This window comes from Carcharodon carcharias, chromosome 11, assembly GCF_017639515.1.
Source record: "Carcharodon carcharias isolate sCarCar2 chromosome 11, sCarCar2.pri, whole genome shotgun sequence".
NCBI classification, from domain to species: Eukaryota; Metazoa; Chordata; class Chondrichthyes; order Lamniformes; family Lamnidae; genus Carcharodon; species Carcharodon carcharias.
The window spans coordinates 163,443,142-163,462,338 of NC_054477.1; the positions used below are offsets into that span (position 1 = coordinate 163,443,142).

A 19,197-nucleotide genomic window follows, 5' to 3' on the forward strand; every position below is an offset into this window, starting at 1 on the left:
AGTGCAGTCTCAAGACAAGAGTTTGAAGCATCGGGAGGTGGCCAGTCATTGAGGTAGTCTGAGTCGGAGTGGCTTTTCAGGGAATTCAGAGGCTGGACCCGCAAAAGTAAAGTGTTGAAATCCCTCATAAGGGAGACTTGAGTTTTATCAAGATTTTGTGACTCACAGTGGTCACTGATATCTGGGTGGGTTGCTTTGAAATCCATGGGATCTGTCCTGGTTGCATCTGCCATTTAATATGCAATGTGGGGTGTTCAAACACAGTTTTCTTGTTAATTCATATTTACCTCATGTTAATTCTAAATGTCAGAGTATCAGATAAATATTGTAAATTGTTTTACTTTTCTAACTTTGTATAGTAAAGTTTATTTTGCTTGTTTAAAACTGTGGAATTTTAAAATTCTCCTAGCGGGTAACTGGGATTTCAAAATTTTTCTACTTTAAACAACAAGTTCCTGGTCCCTAACTGGATCATAACAAATCCGACTTTATTCATTGTAACCGTATATACTTTAACAACCTTAGATTAGCAATTCATTAGTTGAATAAATTATTAACGAACCAATAAAGCCTGGAACTCCATGAGGTCCTGATTCACCTTTTGGCCCTGGAACACCAGGGTAACCAGCATTGCCCTGTGGGGAAGACAGTCCATGTTTAATCATTCAGAGCAAAACCAATCATCATCTACCTGATGGCTTCCGATTATCAGTCACCATCTTTGTCAATCTGTTCGGCGCTCACACACTATATTGTAGAAACTGAGAATATTCAGCCCCTTGACCCTGTTCTTCCAGTAAATTAGATCATTGTTCATCAACTTTAACCATCCGTTTTTTGTTCCGTATCCCTCGACTCCTTTAAGCAACAGAAATCTATCCATCTCCATTTTGAAATTTTAATCAACCCCAACCCCCAACCTCAACGGGTTTCTGAGGTGGGGGGGAGAGAGTTCCAGATTTCCACTCCCCTTTGTGTGAGGAAGTGCTTCCTGACATCACCCCTGAACGGCCTGGCTCCAATTTTAAGGTTCTGGCCCCTTGTTCTGGATTCCTCTCCCTCCCCACACCACATCCCCCCTACCGAGGAAGTAGTTTCTCTTTATCAACCCTATCAAATCCTTTAATCATCTTCAACATCCCAATTAGATCACCCCTTAATCTTCTAAACTTGAGGGAATACAAGCCCAGTCTGTGCAACCTGTCCTCGTAATTTAACCCTTTCAGCCCTGGGATCATTCTGGAGAATCTGCATTTCACTCCCTCTCAGGCCAATATATCCTTCCGGAGGTGCGGTGCCCAGAACTGAACATGGTTTCTGTACTCTCGGAATGTCATTTGCCTTGGAACATGTGAATGATTTAATCTCTGTTCCTGCAGATGCAATTTATTCACCCGGTACAATCACTTCCAATTGTGCATATCCCCAATTTAGCTGGTGATACTGTCTCCATGTTTGGTGATGTCCTATTTGACGGGTATGGTTCATATTTTGTGATATTCTCCAATCACAACTGGAATTATGAAGAAAGCTCCCACAGCGGTTTACTGGCTGAACAACACAGGCTGACCTGTTATCTCTGGCAGGGAGATTGTAGCACAGACATTCCTAATAAGATTGTATCTCGTGGCTCGTACATAAACCAACACTCTGAGAAAAGGTCAAGAACAGGCTCTCGAGAGCGGAAAAAAATCACTTTGGACAGAAAAGAGTTTTTCGAAGTGATTCATAAGGAGCAGACTGAGGGAGACAGGAAAAAGAGAGTCTCACCTCAGCTAGGGGATGCTGGCTACTGCCAACAGTTATGGAGGTCATCTCACATTCTGCATCAACCATTCTCCCTCCGGGACCAGTAAACTGATCTTACTTATTATGGGTCATTTGTTTTTCCTGTCTATTCAGCTTATGCATCATGTTTAAACTGTTGCTTCTTAAATCACTAGTTTAAAATCCTTATGAAAAAGACCCACTTTTTTTGGGTCATCTCTGACCCCCAAACTCAAATCTTACACTGGGGCTGAGATCGTTGACCTCCAACATTCACAACCAACTTCCTTTGAGTTTGTTAAGACCAGCGAAGAGTTTTCCCCCTGATTCCCATTAACTCCAGTTTTGCTAGGGCTCCTTGATACCACACTTGGTCAAATGCGGCCTTGATGTCAAGGGCAGTCACTCTCACCTCACCTCAGGAGTTCAGCTCTTTTGTCCAGTTTGAATATAATGAGGTCAGGAGCCATGTTCCTTTACTGTCACTGGGTCAAAATCCTGGAACTCCCTCCCTAACAACGCTGTGGGTGTACCTACACCACATGGACTGCAACAGAAGGCAGGTCACTATCACCTTTTCAAAGACAATTAGGGATGGACAGTGAATGCTGGCCTAGCCAGCGACACCCACATCCCATGAATGAATATTAAAAAAAAACTGAGTGGCCCTGGCGGAAAAAGCTGTGTGTTGGTAAGCAGGTTATTGTTGAGTTAATACTGCCTGATAGCCCCTGTCAACTGCACCTTCCATCACTTTGCTATTGGTTGACAGGAGGCTGATGGGGCAGTAATTGGCCAGACTGGATTTGTCCTGCTTTTTGTGGACAGGATAAACTTGGGCAATTTTCCATATTGTTGGGGAGATGCAAGTGTTCTATTTGGCATCTACCTTACAATGTGAAAAATTGGGTATTTGGCCAAGGAGTTATGGATTAGCTACCATTAAAATTAATAGGTAGAATTACATCAAGGCTACAGTACAGGAACAGGCCATTTGGCCCGACCGGTGTTTATGCTCCACTTGCACCTCCTCCCATCCTACTCAATCTCACCATATTAGCAAATCCTTCTATTCCCTTCATTTGGCTATCTAGCTTCCCCTTAAATGCATTTGATGAACAGCAGTGAACACTTGGATAGTATGTGCAATAATGTAACTTACAGGAGACCCTTGGACTCCTCTCTCCCCCTTGGGTCCAGGAAAGCCGTGGGATCCTGAAAACCCTATCTCTCCTTTCTCTCCTTTGGCTCCATGCGGTCCCGGAGCTCCAGGACCTCCTTGAATACCAGGGGCCCCTGTAAAAAGGAATTAGGTGCTCATCAAAATTTTCTAATAACCTTCCAAGCAAGCCCCAAAGACCATGTACTCAGATCTCAGTAGCTCTAGAGCTGAAAACCTCCATTACAATTGTCCAAATGCAAGTGAATATTCAACCACAACCTTTGAATTGTTTGGAAGACTCTTATCTGTGGTGTTGACATTTGTGTCAACCGGGAAGGTTCTAGATGTGGGTGTGGTGGCAGCATTGCCAATTGTTTAGCAAGCGCAGCAGAGCTTTGTTCAAGCATCAGATACAGCCAATAGGAAGGGCTGGAAACTAATTGGAAATGAGCGTCATTGTTTCCCCAGTCCATGTCGGATTAACAACCTTTCCAGAGACTCCAGGATATAAAGATCCATTTCCTGGGCATTCTGGTGGAAAGGTCTTGGGAAATTGGTTATCCGATTGGTGAACCCAACAAACTGCTCCTGCTCTCTCATCCATGTCTTTTTCTCTATAACATTAACTGTGGGGTGACTCCACACCCCGCAGTTACCACCACTCCCAGATCCAGAACTTCCGTTTAAAATTCCATCCCTACCTCAGGCTGAGGTCACCAAACTGCCCATCCAAGAAGTGTGTGCGCGATAAGCAAGAGGTAGATTGCTTCCATATCCTACCCCAGTGTCAGGGAGAGTCACAAGGGAAACTGGTGGATTTGAGCATGCTGTGGTCTTCAGGTCATTTACATAAAATCTTACAGAACAGAGGAATCCATTCGTCAGTTATGTAATTACAACATTGGTGAAACTCAATGATGTCACATTTTTTAGTCCAGTCATCAAGTCTTCCCAAGAGGGGAACAGTTACATGGCCCCATGAATAACACACTCTTTAGCCTCTGAGCCAGGATGTTGTGGGTTCAAATCCCACTCCAGAGACTTGAGCAGAAAAATCTGAAGTTGACAATCCAGTGCAGTACTGAGGGAGTGCTGTGCTGTCTGAGGTACTGCATTTCAGATGAGATGTTTAGAACGAGGCTGTTTGCCCTCTCAGGTCAACGTGAAAGATCGAATATTTCAAGGAAGAACAGGGCAGTTCTGACCAGTGTCCTGGACAATGTTTATCCCTCAATTAAACAGATCACCTGGTGTTGTCTGACTGCAGTTTATGGGAGCTCCACCATCTCCTACATTGTAATATTGACTTCACTTCAAAAAGTGCTTCATTGGCTGTATAACTCTTTGGGAGGACCTATCACCATGAAAGATGCTGTAGGAATGTAATTTGCTTGTGCACAGGATAATCCCATGGCAGCAATGAGAAAAAATGACCAATTAACGATTTGATGATACTGAATAAATATTGGCCGGGACACTGGGGCGAACGCCCAGTCTTATTCAAATATTGTCAACTGAACAAGCTTTTGTTTATGACATAGTTATAATTATAATAAATGTAATCAGAATATTATAATTGTAATGGAGGCAATGTGTGGTTATAATTCATACCAGTTACACAACTGCTGTTCTTCTTACTAGCAGGAGAGGCTGTTTCCAAAGAGACAATTGTTTAAGATAATTGGCAAAAGATCCAGAGGGGAGATGAGGAGAATTTGCTTTTTTATGCAGTGAGTTATTGTGAACTGGAATGCACTGCCTGATAGGGCGGTGGAAGCAGATTTAATAGGAACTTTCAAAAGGAATTGGATAAATAATTGAAAAGGCAAATAATTCTGGAGTTTCAGGGAAGGGGCAGGGGTGAATTGGATAGATCTGTGAACACAAGCATGATGGGCCACATGGCCTCTTTCTGGGTCGTGATGTTATATGAGGAGCAGGGAGTTAGTGTGATTCTAACTAGGTTGCGTTTGCTAACAACTCTGCAGTCAATGCTGGGCAAGTGCAGTCGATTCTGTTGTTCCCTTGTGTCATAGCGAGCGATGGTGTCGGCAACAGCCAGGACCAAAAATGGCACCGCTCAAATAATCACAGCTGTGTTTACCCCGCTGTTTAAGCAATGGTCAAAGCCCCCACCCCACTGTTAAACTTGAATTAATTACTTTGTGAATAATGACTTCACCAATATCTTTTTAAGAAGAAAGGCAGAAATCTTAAACCGTGTCCACTTTATTTTAAACCTGTCGTCAATATTAAATGTACTGCACAAACATCCCCATTGCATTTTGGTTTGTATAGACAAACCAAAATGCTTTATTTTAATACCTGTTAATGCCAACCTGAAGGGGACTATCAGATGCGTACATACACGAATTTGTATAACCACATCCCACACAAGCTGCAACTGGATATCAGTAACAATATTGTGATGCTATTTTCCAAACTCGCCTATTAAAATTGTCTAACACAACATTCCATTGAACTTTAAGGGCTGAAGATTTTTGTTCAACTGCTACTCTGACCAAGACTTGACATATAGGACTTGGCTTTCTCTTTTCAGATACCGGCACGCTTACTGTGCGTTCTCAATGTTTTGCCTTTATTTCAGATTTCTTGCATTTGCAATCTTTCATATTTGAGTTAGCAGCAGACAAGTAAAGTGGTTGGGGGAAAAAAATAATGACTTTTGTTTTAGTATTTTATTTTTAAACTAGGCATATAATTTCATGGAAGTGTAATTTAAGCACAAAATTTAATAGCAGGCTTGAAGTCCAGACATGAAATAAGGGGTCTTTCACACACAGTATTTTAATGGTTCTTGATCGGCTAAACAATCTTTAAAGACCTCCCTGTGTCATTATTGCTTGATCTGGGTTGATGTGATTTCATGCAACCTGTGTGAGCAGGGTCTCCTTAGGAATGTGTTTTAACCAGGGGGGATTGGGTTTCAGCTTATCCTCTCTGGCAGAGTCAACAATTAGACACATGAACCAGAGATGTACACAGTTTGCCAGGGCAACCTACTGTTACTGAGTTTGGCTGGCTCAACATTGGACTTTGGAAAGATACCTGTCCCTGGAGCCTGGGTCTCATCAAATTGTTTCCAGATCATTCTTAAAGAAGTGAGGCTGTAACTGGACCAGCAGTTCACTTATCCTCTGTGAGCAGTTTTGGCTGGTTAAATTCCAACACTAAGAGGGTTTGGGGATCCTTTATTCTAAGATTTATGGATGTACACGGTGTGTGAAGAGAGTGGGCACTCCAAATGAGGTAAGTAAGTGGAATCTTTGATGAATTTCCTGACAGTTTAGTTTTAAGATTCTTCCACATGTATTTGGGATTCCACACTGAATAGACTTGAGACCAAGCAAAGCCAAGGAGCACATGATCTTCAGAATGCATTCATTGGCCAACAAACAATCACAAATAATTGTGGCTGAAAATAAATAATTGATTTATTAATTAATCGACAGATAACGTTATTGCTCTTCTGGCTAAACCTAAACTTCTGACCATATTCATTGCAGGCATTGCGTCCATACAGATAGGAAAGCTTCTCTCGCCCACACACAGAGGTGCATTAGCAGCTGGGCACAGTGGAATGACATCACTGGCATTCCGTGCATGCCCATGCCAGGGAGCATGTGCAGACCGGCCATCCTGCATTGGCAGGAGTTAGTGTTCTACTCATTCATCGTCACAGCAAATCTTCAGTCAAGATGGACAACTTACCCGGATGGCCTGTTTCACCGACAGTTCCTTTTTCACCTTTTGGTCCCTCCAGAGCTACATTGGGGGGTCCCGGAGGACCTTGACTGCCCTGATGGCCTTTGAGACCTGGAAACCCTCGGTCTCCTTTAATACCCGGAACTCCAGGTGAACCCGGGTATCCTGGTAAACCAGGGTCACCTTTCAAACCTGTTGAAAGAGCACACAGTTAGCACAATGTAGATGATGCAGCCACCGGCTCCACAGGTGATCACAGTTGGAAACACTGTCAGTCTTGTGACAGCAAAACTCTGGGTTTGTGCAAGGTGGTTGGGGGGAGGGGGCAGTGGAGGTAATTCCGGTTGCACCTAGTGACACCATTCTTACAAGCCAGGAGGAAGATGATTGGCTAATCATTCCTGGAGCCGCACTGCTATAAATGACTGGGATTGATTTTAGACACTTTTTTTATATAGCCATCTGCATGGACTGTATCTGCTTTCATTGAGAGAGGTTGCTGTAGTTTTCAGTCATGAGGGCTGTTTGCTGTAGTTGAACTGGAATCTTTAGATGGCTTGTTGTAGAAGGCTGCTTAAACAGACTCTGAGTGAATAGGCTTTGCTTGCTCTAAGGTATACTGCTTGCCATGAGTCCGGTCGTAAGTCCACATACTATCCCACATCACATGAACTGCCATGGTTCAAGAAGGTGGCACATCACCACCTCCTCAAGGGCAATGAGGGATGGGAAAAATACCAGCCTAGCCCAGTGATACCCTCATCCTGTGAAAGATTAGGAGAAGGTCCTGTTGCCTCCAGCTCGTTAGCTGATACACTGGTGTCCATAGCCTCCCTGGGTAATTCCTTTTGTGTTTGGTGTTCTTTTAAATTCATTTTGGAATGTTACCATTACAGTCTAAGCCAGCATTTATTGCCCATCCCTAATTGCCCCTTGAGAAGGTGGTGGTGAGCTGCCTTCTTGAACCGCTGCAGTCCATGTGGTGTCGGTACATCCACAGTGCTGTTAGGGAGGGAGTTCCAGGATTTTGACCCAGCGACAGTGAAGGAACGGCCGATATATTTCCAAGTCAGGATGGTGAGTGACTTAGAGGGGAACTTCCAGGTGCTGGTGTTCCCATGTATCTGCTGCCCTTGTCCTTCTAGATGGTCGTGGTTGTGGGTTTGGAAGGTGCTGTCTAAGGAGCCTTGGTGAGTCGCAGCAGTACATCTTGTAGATGGTACACACACTGCTGCTACTGTTCTTTGTGTCATTGCTTCTCAAATTTAGCCATTGCCTGATTCAAACATTAGGCTAAAGCTTCTGGTTAGGAAGGTAAAGTGTTAAGCTGCTAAAAGAGGGAATTTAATCCGTAGATGCCAACAGTGAAGGTGGAGGAATAACCATATTCCAAAAACCAATGACAGGTTTTAAGGGGCATCTGAAAGGAGGAGACAGAGAGGTGGAGATGGAGCATTTTTTTTAAGAACAGGTGACTTTACCTTTAGTTCCTGGCAGACCTGAGATTCCTGGGATATCTCTTCCTGGGATGCCTAAACAATGTGCAAAAAGTACAGATTGGACGTTAGATGCAAGATTGTAAATTAGAGTAATCTTCAGTGTTTCCACGCTTAAACTGGTGTTTTTAATACAGAGGAGATTCACTACAATCCAGGCACGATGTCCAGCATGGAGGAATTCTCCATCAATGCTGCCTTCTCGAGACCTCCAAATGGCAGACATACTATCACCCGCGCCCTCGGCCCAAACCCTTTGCAACTGGTTGTTTGAATTGTTAGCTTATATTTGGGATTTTAGAAGGACCCTATGCATTGTGTCACAACCTCAAAGATTTACCCCTATGCATTAGACACACATACCTTGGTTACCCTTTTCGCCAATCACTCCTGGGATTCCGTCAAGGCCTCTTGAGCCTTTCTCTCCAAGAATTCCTGGGATGCCTGGAGGACCAGGAGGACCTGACACGAGAAAACAACAATCATAAAAAGATCCACAAAACTAAAATCTGCAATTTAGAGAGCAGTGGATGACCTTGCTCGGACCCCCGTCCATTGACCAGCAGGTTCGTAGCTGTTATTTGGAAAAAATGTCATGAAGACAAGTTGGGTTGTGGGCAAAATCTAAACGTTTCAATTTTTCTCCTCCAATTCTTTCTCATTGCATCTCATCCCTTGAAAATAACAAACCGTGGCTGGGATTTTCCGGTCCTGCTGAAATTCCCGCAGAGCGTCGATGGACTTTTTGCCGGTCCACCAAATTTCCCATCCCGCCCACAACGGGTCACGCTGCTGGTGGGACCGGAAAATCCCAGCCCACGTTTGGGGAAGGACCTCAAGGGTATCACAGGTGGTTATTCCCATTGTACACATCTTGAATTGAGTGCTGGAAGGCTAGCCAATAAAGGACATCATTGATGCCATTCCAATGCTTATAACTCCAGGCATGAAATCCCAAAAAGGGGTTGTTGGGTAGTGATCAGGAATGGCCCAGGGATTCTGTGGCATTCCCCTGTAGCTGGAGGCCAGAGAGGTCAATAAACGCCAGTGACTAAATCTAGGACAATACTGGTCAATATGATCGATGCCATATTTGAGGTGTATTCATGAGGAATGCTAAGGTCATATTATGATACACATAATATCCATCTTCTTTTTCATCTTGTTTCCTTCCAGGACCATTATTTTCTAACAGGAAGATACAAATAGGAGGAGGCCATTCAGCCCCTCAAGCCTGTTCTAGCATTCAACGAGATCATGGCTGATTATACCTCAATTCCATTTACTCCTCTTTTCTCTGTTATCTCCTGATAGATATCCTTTCCCTACAAAAATCTGTGGGAAAGTTCAAATGACTCCCAGCATTAACAACATTCTCACAGAGAGAGTTCCAGATTCGATCAGAAATGTCCCCCAAGGAGACCTTTGGAACTTGAATGGTTGAATAAAGAGCAAACGTACCGATTGGATGTTTCTAGTTGCAAGTCACACTGAAAAAGCCTCAGATCAACACTATGTAACACCAAGTTCTGTGTCTTGTTGGAGAATTAACCCTTAATGTTCTTTCTAACATGATGATCCACGTTCTTTTTAATTCATCTCTTTACAGATAACCATACAGCATTTCTGATTGGATCTTGGGATGTGCGCAATGCTGGATAAATGGAAGCAGGAGGAGGGTGGACAGGAGGGTCACTCCCAGAACAGAATTCGGATGGATGGCTGGTTCTCACTGGGAGGCCTCTATCATCTCAAGGCCTCATTTTCAGTGGGATGTTTAGCTTCACTTGGGAACTGAAGGCAATGTACAGGAAGATTGGACAAGCTCAGAGATGGAGAAAGGTTGTGGGTGGGGGGGGCATTGTTTAAAATTCAGGATAGGGCAGGGGAAGACAGTCTTGACCAAGGGGACACAGATATCAGGAACAGTATCAGGACATCTGTACTCACAGAGGATCCTGAGGCTATGGAATTCATTAGTGATTGAAACAGGGACTGTGACTACGTTTACAAATAGAGTTGACAGCTGATTGAAAGAAAGAGGGATAAAGACACCAGCCATATAAACGCCGTGGCTACAAGAGCAGGTCAGAGGCTGGGAATCCTGTGACGAGTAACCCAACTCCTGCTCCCCAAAGCCTGTCCACCATCCACAAGGCACAAGTCAGGAGTGTGATGGAATACTCTCCACTTGCCTGGATGAGTGCAGCTCCCACAACACTCAAGAAACTCGACACCATCCAGGACAAAGCAGCTTCACTTGACTGGCACCCCATTCACAAACATTCACTCCCTCCACCACCGCCACACAATAGCAGCAGTGTGTGTACCGTCTACAAGATGCACCGCAGGAACTCACCAAGGCTCCTAGGACAGCACCTTCCAAACTCATGACCACCACCATCTAGAAGGACAAGGGCAGCAGACACATGGGAACACCACCACATGGAAGTTCCCCTCCAAGTCACTCACCATCCTGACTTGGAAATATATCACTGTTCCTTCACTGTCTCTGGGTCAAGGTCCTGGAACTCCCTCCCTAACAGCACAGTGGGTGTACCTACACCACACTGGGGATGGGCAATAAACGCTGGCCCAGCCAGCAATGCCCACATCTCATTAACAAAAGTTAATAAAATAAAAGAAATGGGAACGCTGTGCTGGGGATGGGGGAAGTGGGATTAGGAAACCTCTCATGTGTAGAATAGATACCTATACAGACTGGACAGTCAAAACAACTTGCGCTCATGTTACATATAATTGAACATTTTAAAAAAAGATTGAACCAATATTTTGGAGGAATAGTTTTGCTTGCTACTTATCTGTACCTGGCTGTCCTGGAATTCCTGAGAAACCTGGTTCACCTGGGAGACCAATGCTGCCTTTACTTCCTGGAAGTCCTGGGTTACCTAGAGAAATGATCATATAGATTTATTAAGCTCCCCTCTTCATTCAGAGAATTCAAACGAGTCATTTCAGCTTCAGGGGAATTCTAGCCACCTTACCTGGGATTCCCGGCACACCTGGGCTGCCCTTTGGTCCCGTTGGCCCCAGCGATCCCGACAAGCCTGGCAAACCTGGCTCACCTGTCAGTCCAGGGCCACCTGGGAAGCCTGACAGACCTGGATCTCCCTAAATCATCAACACACAATAAAACCTGTTCAGCACGCACCCATAGCAAATGATCTCAACCTTCTCATCGAGCCATCGCAAATCATGGTACAGAGTTACTGTGGAGAGGCTGGGATTGTTCTCCTTGGAGCAGAGAAGAATGGGGGGGGGCGGATTTAATAGAGATTTTCAAAATCAGGGAGCTTTTGATAAGAGTGAACAAGGAGAAGCTGTTTCCACTGGAGGGTTGGTAATCAGAGGGACACAGGTTGATGATAATCGATAAAAGAATGGGAGGGGGCGATGAGGAGAATGTTTTTTTAACCCGGCGAGGTGTTGTGATCTGGAATGCGCTGCCTGAAAGGGCAGTGGAAGCAGGTTCAGTAAAAAATTTCAGAAGGGTATTGGATATAAACTTGTGGGAAAAAATATTGCAGGGCTGTGGGGTGAAAGCAAGGGGAGTGGGATTAATTGGATAACTCTTTCAAAGAGCCAGCACAGACATGATGGGCTGAATGATCTCCTTCCGTGATGCGAGATTCTACAATTCCTTGACTTGAATTTTGAGGAAGTGATTGGGGAGAGATCTGCTCATCTCCCCATCAGCCCAGTTTCCTGAAGTAAAATGGCCTCAGCCTCACTTTTGTTTCTCAGGCGAGTTGTGTGGAGGTCAACAGGATCCCAGTGCAGCCCACTGGAGTGACACCTCAGGATCCCAGTGCAGCCCACTGGAGTGACACCTCAGGATCCCAGTGCAGCCCACTGGAGTGACACCTCAGGATTCCAGTGCAGCCCACTGGAGTGACACCTCAGGAACCCAGTGCAGCCCACTGGAGTGACACCTCAGGATTCCAGTGCAGCCCACTGGAGTGACACCTCAGGATTCCAGTGCAGCCCACTGGAGTGACACCTCAGGATCCCAATGCAGCCCACTGGAGTGACACCTCAGGATCCCAGTGCAGCCCACTGGAGTGACACCTCAGGATTCCAGTGCAGCCCACTGGAGTGACACCTCAGGATCCCAATGCAGCCCACTGGAGTGACACTTCAGGATCTCAGTGCAGCCCACTGGAGTGACACCTCAGGATCCCAGTGCAGTTCACTGGAGGAATGCCTCAGAATCCCAATGCAGCCCATTGGAGTGACACCTCAGGATCTCAGTGCAGCCCACTGGAGTGACACATCAGGATCCCAATGCACCTCACTGGAGTGACACATCAGGATCCCAATACACCTCACTGGAGTGACACCTCAGGATCCCAGTGCACCTCACTGGAGTGACACCCCAGGATCCCAGTGCAGTTCTTTCGATCAACACCTCAGGAACCCAGTGCAGTTCGCTGGAGCAATGCCTCAGAATCCCTTTGCATCTCACACCCAATCAATTCAGGTCTCTTCAAGTTAACAGGAGCAAATGTAGACTGTGGGGATATTAGGACAGATAATTAGTTACCACCTGTTTTATATCTTATGACCAAATCTAATTTCAGCCCCCAACGCCCCACAAGCTGTAACAGGACGATTTTTGAATACAGCTCTGGAGCCGAGTTGATAAATTCTTGTTCCAGGCCTGCAGCCTTATTCACTGGGAGTTGGAGCGCTGCCACTCTCTACATGCTACCTCATCCCAAATGGCCAGTCTTCATGGGAGAGTCCTGGCTGGATATCTGGTTCAGCCTGGCCAATTGGTGAAAAGAGATTCCATGAGCACATTGAGCTCGGCGACTGGATCAACGTCAGGATCAGGAACATCTGGTGCAGCTGTTCCATCCTTTTATCATAGTGACACAGAGGCCAACCGGAGTCAACTGGCTGGAGTGTGGGATCTTCCTGTCCCACAAGGCTCTTTGGCAATGTATTTCTTCACTTATCCGGCAGAGAGTCCCAATTCCAGGGGGATATTTGGACAATCATTCAAGGTCTAAACTCACCTTTGGACCTGGATCACCTGGAACTCCGAATCCTGGCACTCCTGGGATGCCCTTCTCACCTTTCTCACCGGTCAGTCCAGTATAACCTGGGATGCCCGTCTGTCCTGGCTCACCTGGGGGACCCTGGGGTCCAGAGGTACCTGAGGAGATAATGTCAACTTGGTGAATTTCTTATCGTAGGGTCAACAGTTCAACCCGTTCCGAGCCTGAATGTACAATGATTGCTGAAATGTTCCTCCCATGGATGAAATCCTTTGTTCTTCGAATGAATCTCTTCCTGCTTTCATTCAAGTCTTATGGAATTGTGTTAATTAGATTAGATGGCCCATGGAGATCAATCTCAGAGACCCATTACACTCTGTCCCCTCTTTTAAGCCATTGATACAGATTGAGAATTGCTGATGCACAGACCTCCTTGCAGTACCCCACTAGTTACAGCCTACTAACCTGAAAATGTCCCGTTTATTCCGATTATTTCCTGTCTATTAACCAATCCTCAATCCGTGCTAAACACTACCCCCAATTACGAGCTCTTAATTTTATGTAATAGCCTCTTATCAATTGCTTTTCGAAAATTCAAATTTACTATATCTGCTGATTCCCTTTATCCATCCTGCTAGTTACTCAATAGATTAGTCAAACATGGGGTGGTATTTAACGGAGGTGACGGGGGTCTGGAGAGCTGGTGAGAGTTCTGCATTGCCTCTTTCCTGGAAGGACCACGTTAACTAGGCAGTATCAGGCCTTGCCCGGCCAGTCGGAGGCTGGCAGCTCTTCACTGCCTGGCAGCACCACCAGGGAGATGGGGCCTGCTGCATATACTACACCCGCCCAAGGCACAAGTTCACCGACGGGACCTAGGCGCAGGTGAATGATGGTGGGAGTGGGGTCAGAGGGTGGTGTTGTGGGGGAGTGGGGAGAGGGTGGTCAGCAGCAAGGGCGGGGGTGGCTCTCAGTGCATCCACGCATCCCCGCCCCCCCCCACCCCACCCCCCACTTCCCGATGTCAGACCCCCTCGATCAGGCTTTGAATGAGGGAACTCAGCCACGCCCCGGAGTATATAAACCAGTTCACTCTGAGAGTCGGGGAGGGACTGGGAGAGTCTGTGACTCTGCTCTGCTGTCTTGGAAATAAACCTGTTTTAAGGTGCAGGCTGGCTTCAGGCTCATTCTTCCTCAACATACACTTATTGGAATCAGCAGCACCCACCACCAAACCCGCCACAGGGAGGCCATTAAATTCTACCAATGATTGCCTTTTCATAAATCCGTGTTGACTCTACTTGATCATATTATGATTTTCTAATGTCCTGTTACCATGTCCCCTAATAATAGATTCTAAAACTTTCCCTGTCACTGATGTCAGGCTAACAAGCCTAGAGTTCCCTGTTTACTTGCTCTCTCCTTTCTTGAATAGCAGAGTTACCTTTACTCATTTCCAGTCCATGGGGACTGTTCTAGAATCTAGAGAGTTCAGGAAGATCAAAACCAATGCATCTATTAACCCTCCATAGCCACCACTTTTAAACCCCATGGATGCAGCTTGTCAGATTCAGTGGATTTCACCACTTTCAGTCCCTTTATTTTCTCCAGTACCATTTCTTTACTGATACTAATTTCTTTAAGTTCCTCATTCTCAGTGTAGCCCTGGTTCCCCACTGTTTCCACAATGATTTTTGTCTCTTCCATCATGAAGACAGATAGAAAATCCTGGGTTTTCCCTGAGCCAGACTCTCTCAGGAACCTTTTAAAAATGGTGGGTGGGAGCTGATTCTGGGATTCCCACTCCCCCGTACCAGTAGCTGGCAATTTTTGCCAGTGAGGGATAAGGGTGTGGGTCTGGGTAGCCTGTTTGCATGCAGTTCGCCCACCCTTGCCAATCTCCATTGCAGGAATGGGCAGTCCAGCCAGAACCTCCACCACACTCTTGTAACTTTTTGGAGTCAGGCCCGTCAGTAAGAATAAGTGACCCATATACCTCAGAGGAGTCATGAGACACAGGGGGAACCCCCAGTCTCAAGTGGTGGGAGGGTGGCATTTTAAAGGAGACGGGGGTCTGCTGAGTTGGGAAGTTTCCTGACTCGATCTTCCTGCCTCCTCCATGAAAATCTGGCCGAAGGTGTTTGTTAATGTCTCTGTCATTATGTTTATTCTTCATTAGAATTTCTCCTGGATCTACCTGTAAAGGATCCACTTTTACTTTCACTCATCTCTTCCTTTTTACATCCCTATAGAAGCTTTTACTATTTGTCTTTATGTATCTGACTAGCCTCTTCCAGAAACCATGAGGAAGTCTCTGGGAAAAGACTTGGGTTATTCTTCATAAGATTGCCTCAAGAATCTCACATGCGAGACTGTTGCGACCTGCCCAAGCTGAGACTCAGCGGCTAGCAGACCCTCGCCCGAGTCAGAAGGTCAAAGGTTTAAGAGCTACCCCAGAGACTTGAACACACAATCCAGGCCGACACCCCCAGTGCAGTGCTGAGGCCATGCTGCACTGTTAGAGGCACCATCCTTAGGATGAGACATGAAGCCGAGGCTGTATCTACCCTCACAAATGGATGTAATAATCCCATGGCACCGTTTTGAAAAAGCAGGAGATTTCTCCTCTATGTCCAATATTTGTCCCTCAGCATCTGCTCATTATCACATTGCTGTTTGTGGGATCTTTCTGTGCACAAATCAGCTGCCATGTTTCCTTCATTACAAAAGAAAGTCACGGGGTGTGAAGTGCTTTGGGCTGTCCTGAGGCTATGAAAGGTGCTATAGAAATGCAAGCCTTTTCTTTCATTTGTTTGGAACAAAACACAATGGACGGTCTGTCCAACAGGTACAAAATCACTGAAAGATTGAGACGTGTTCACACTTTGTAGAGTTTTTATTGTTTTGCAAGGTTACCTGGTAGTCCCATTTCTCCAATTGATCCTTTCTCTCCTGGGACACCTGTCAATCCTGGTTTTCCAGGTCTTCCTGGGTCTCCCACCGGCCCTAGTGGAAGCAGGAGTGACATTTCTATTAGTTTTATTACTCCATTATATTTTTCCCCAATTTTCTCTCTCCCCTCCCTCTATATTTTGAGCTATATTTCTGTGTTTGAGATGTTTACTGGAGTAGGGTCAGACTACAACCTGGCAGTGCCACACTTGTGTTCCAGTCTGAGCCTTGTGGATGAGTGTGGGAGGGCTATTCCACTAAAGCAGGCAGATTATTGAATTCAAGGTTGACCTGATTCCTGGTCACCATGCAATCAAAGACACACACATACAGTCTCACCTGGACAAACACACACACACATACCGCTTCACCTGGACAAACACACACACACATACCGTTTCACCTGGGTTTTAATTAACCACTCGTGGAATTGTGCCCTCTCTCACAGTGGAAGCTGAGAGCTCTCTCACTTTGCCCTGAATGAGATCAACCAACCTGACAAAGGTCAAGGTTTGAATTGAGAACCCTCATGACCTGTGTGGATTATCCATTCATCAGGTAAACCTGCCATGTGTCAACATTAAAGGCATGTCCCTGTGACTGGGCGTGTCCAGCAAGCACTGACGGTTTGGAAAATGGGGCATGTGACCCATCAATGGTTCTGTCAGGGTCAGGTGCCAGGGGTCAGTGATCGCATGATGGCACAAAATGACACCATACTGGGAGCGACAGAAGCATCCTATAAATGTCCTTTAACCACCCTATAAAGAGCCCTAGAAACATCCATTAACCACCCTACGGACAGCCCATAAACATCCTGTAACCATTCTATAAAAACCCTATAAACAGCCCCATAGTGAATTGTTGCAGGGGAGACACACATTCTTCCTCTGAGTTCTTGCCTCAGGAGTGTGTTCTGGTTAAAGTCACTCAGTTAATTCACTTGTGGACATCGCCTGTCTATCCAGTGTTAATTTGGGGGCAAGGGTGTCCTCTCAAGTGGATATAAAAAGATTCCATGAAATTATGTGAAGAACAGGGGAGCTCTCCCCAGAGTCCCACCAATATTTATCCCCTCAACCCACTTCAATAAAACAAACGACCTGGTTATTATCACATTGCTCCTTCTGGGAGCTAGCTGTGCACAAATTATCTGTGACATTTCCTACATTACAACAGTGACTACATTTCAAAAGTATTATTGGCTCTGCAGTGTTTTGATGCTGCGAAAGGCTCTATAGAAATGATTCCACTCAGTTCTGTCCTACCCAAGTGATAGTATTTAACAATTCAGTCAACACCATTCATTAAAAAGATTAAAAACTCCAATGCTTGAATATTTACTGAGTATATTTCTGTCACATTCCACCTGTTGCACTGTTTTGCCCCTTACCTGGTTGGCCTGGTAATCCAGGTTGACCATCCTTTCCTGGCATTCCTGGATCACCCGAAATGCCTTGATGGCCCTTTGTTCCTGGTAAGCCTGACAGCCCTGCGGAGAGATGCATAAACTTTGAGAAGACTATTCCATGAGGAGGAGCTGTTCATTGTTACCGTGTGTACCTGAATCAAAGCTGTCATTCCCCCGCTGTCAACAGCTGAGGGTGATTCCACCATGAGTGGTAATCGTAAACCCAAGGACACAGCGGCCTTGTTGAGAGAGACTCATCTGGAAAGTTCTTTCAAAGAGGACGTTGGGGCTCGATGGTCTCCTTCTATGCTGTAAGGTTATGATTTTAACTGTACACGGAATTACATCAAATACATTTGGAAAGGGGCTGTCCAGCTCAGTCAGACCATGCCAGCATTTATGCTCCATCTTTCCTGATCTAACTCTATTCTCACATTAGAGGAGCCAAATGGTCTTCTCCAGCTCCTATTTTTTATGTTCTTGTGACAAGGTTGGCCCCAGTCCCTCTGCACCAAGCCCCCTGAATAACCGCTTTGGTGGGTGTTGCTGCTTGACCTTCCCTCTCTACACCCTGGGCCCTGGGCCCTGGGCAGGCAGACCACCCCCAAAGTACACAGCAACCTCCAGCTGAAGGGCCAACCCACTTAGCAGGACCTTGTGCAGTAACTGGTGGGGGAAGGATTGCCACAGCTGGAGGCCTGGGTACCAGCCTTGGGGCCTTGTGCCTGCTGCTGAAGAGGAGGCTTACAGGCCAGAAGAGCCTAAGAGACAGCACTGAAACAAACTTACCCAATCCCACCATGGCCTTGTCAGGATGTTCCTGACCCCCCACCCACTCTCTGACCTGAAGTGGATTTCGTTGTAAATCAAATCCCCAACTTCTCAAGATGTCCCAGTCAGGAGTCCCCAATTTATTTATCAGTAGGGAAGCCAATCAGATCGGTGCAAAACAGGGGGCTAATTTGTTATCACTTGTTTTGCGTTACTGTCAAAGACCAATTTCATTCCCCCTAATGTTTACATAAACATTAAATATTAACACCCAATCTAATCACACATTGTGAGTTACAGGGACAGGAAGTGGATGGAAAGTGTGTACATACATCCAACTTTATATATTTCAAAAGCGCACACATGCATGTGGATACAACATGTAACACGGAAACACACACACTCTGCCAAGCACATGCATGCACACATGCACGTATGCACACACTGCACTCACCTACACACACACACACTCTGCCAAGCACATGCATGCACACATGCACGTATGCACACACTGCACTCACCTACACACACACACACACACTGCCACATACATGCACACACACGCATGCACAAGGCACAGGAGCATAGTACAGTGCCTTATGAAAAGTCAAAATGGATTAATTTACCCTGATCTCCAGTTTCTCCTTTCTGCCCTTTCATTTTCTCCATCGCACTTTTGTCCATCACTCCAGGTTTTCCCACAAGACCAACTTCTCCTTTTGTCCCCTTCTCACCCGGTACTCCATTGGGTCCAGGGAAACCAGGTAAACCCTGCTCACCTAACAATGAAAATGTGTCAATATGGCACAATCAGTTGACATCAATTAAGCTCACTCAAATCCTGCTGCTCCTGTGTTATAAACTACATCAAAGTGGTTAAAAACACAC

General features: G+C 45.7%; 1 protein-coding gene across 1 annotated transcript in view; it reads right to left on the reverse strand.

The window, feature by feature from the left end:
• The window catches only part of LOC121284041 (collagen alpha-1(IV) chain-like), a 208,769-nt gene that overhangs the window by 11,392 nt on the left and 178,180 nt on the right, over positions 1-19,197 (reverse strand). The window contains exons 34-44 of the mRNA XM_041199004.1: positions 18,936-19,088; positions 17,521-17,619; positions 16,092-16,181; positions 13,194-13,333; positions 11,157-11,283; positions 10,980-11,060; positions 8,515-8,613; positions 8,137-8,187; positions 6,662-6,847; positions 2,930-3,063; positions 563-635 (exon numbers count right to left, since the gene is read on the reverse strand). Coding sequence (XP_041054938.1) covers positions 563-635; positions 2,930-3,063; positions 6,662-6,847; positions 8,137-8,187; positions 8,515-8,613; positions 10,980-11,060; positions 11,157-11,283; positions 13,194-13,333; positions 16,092-16,181; positions 17,521-17,619; positions 18,936-19,088 — 1,233 coding nt within the window. The remainder of the gene's footprint in view (positions 1-562; positions 636-2,929; positions 3,064-6,661; positions 6,848-8,136; positions 8,188-8,514; positions 8,614-10,979; positions 11,061-11,156; positions 11,284-13,193; positions 13,334-16,091; positions 16,182-17,520; positions 17,620-18,935; positions 19,089-19,197) is intronic.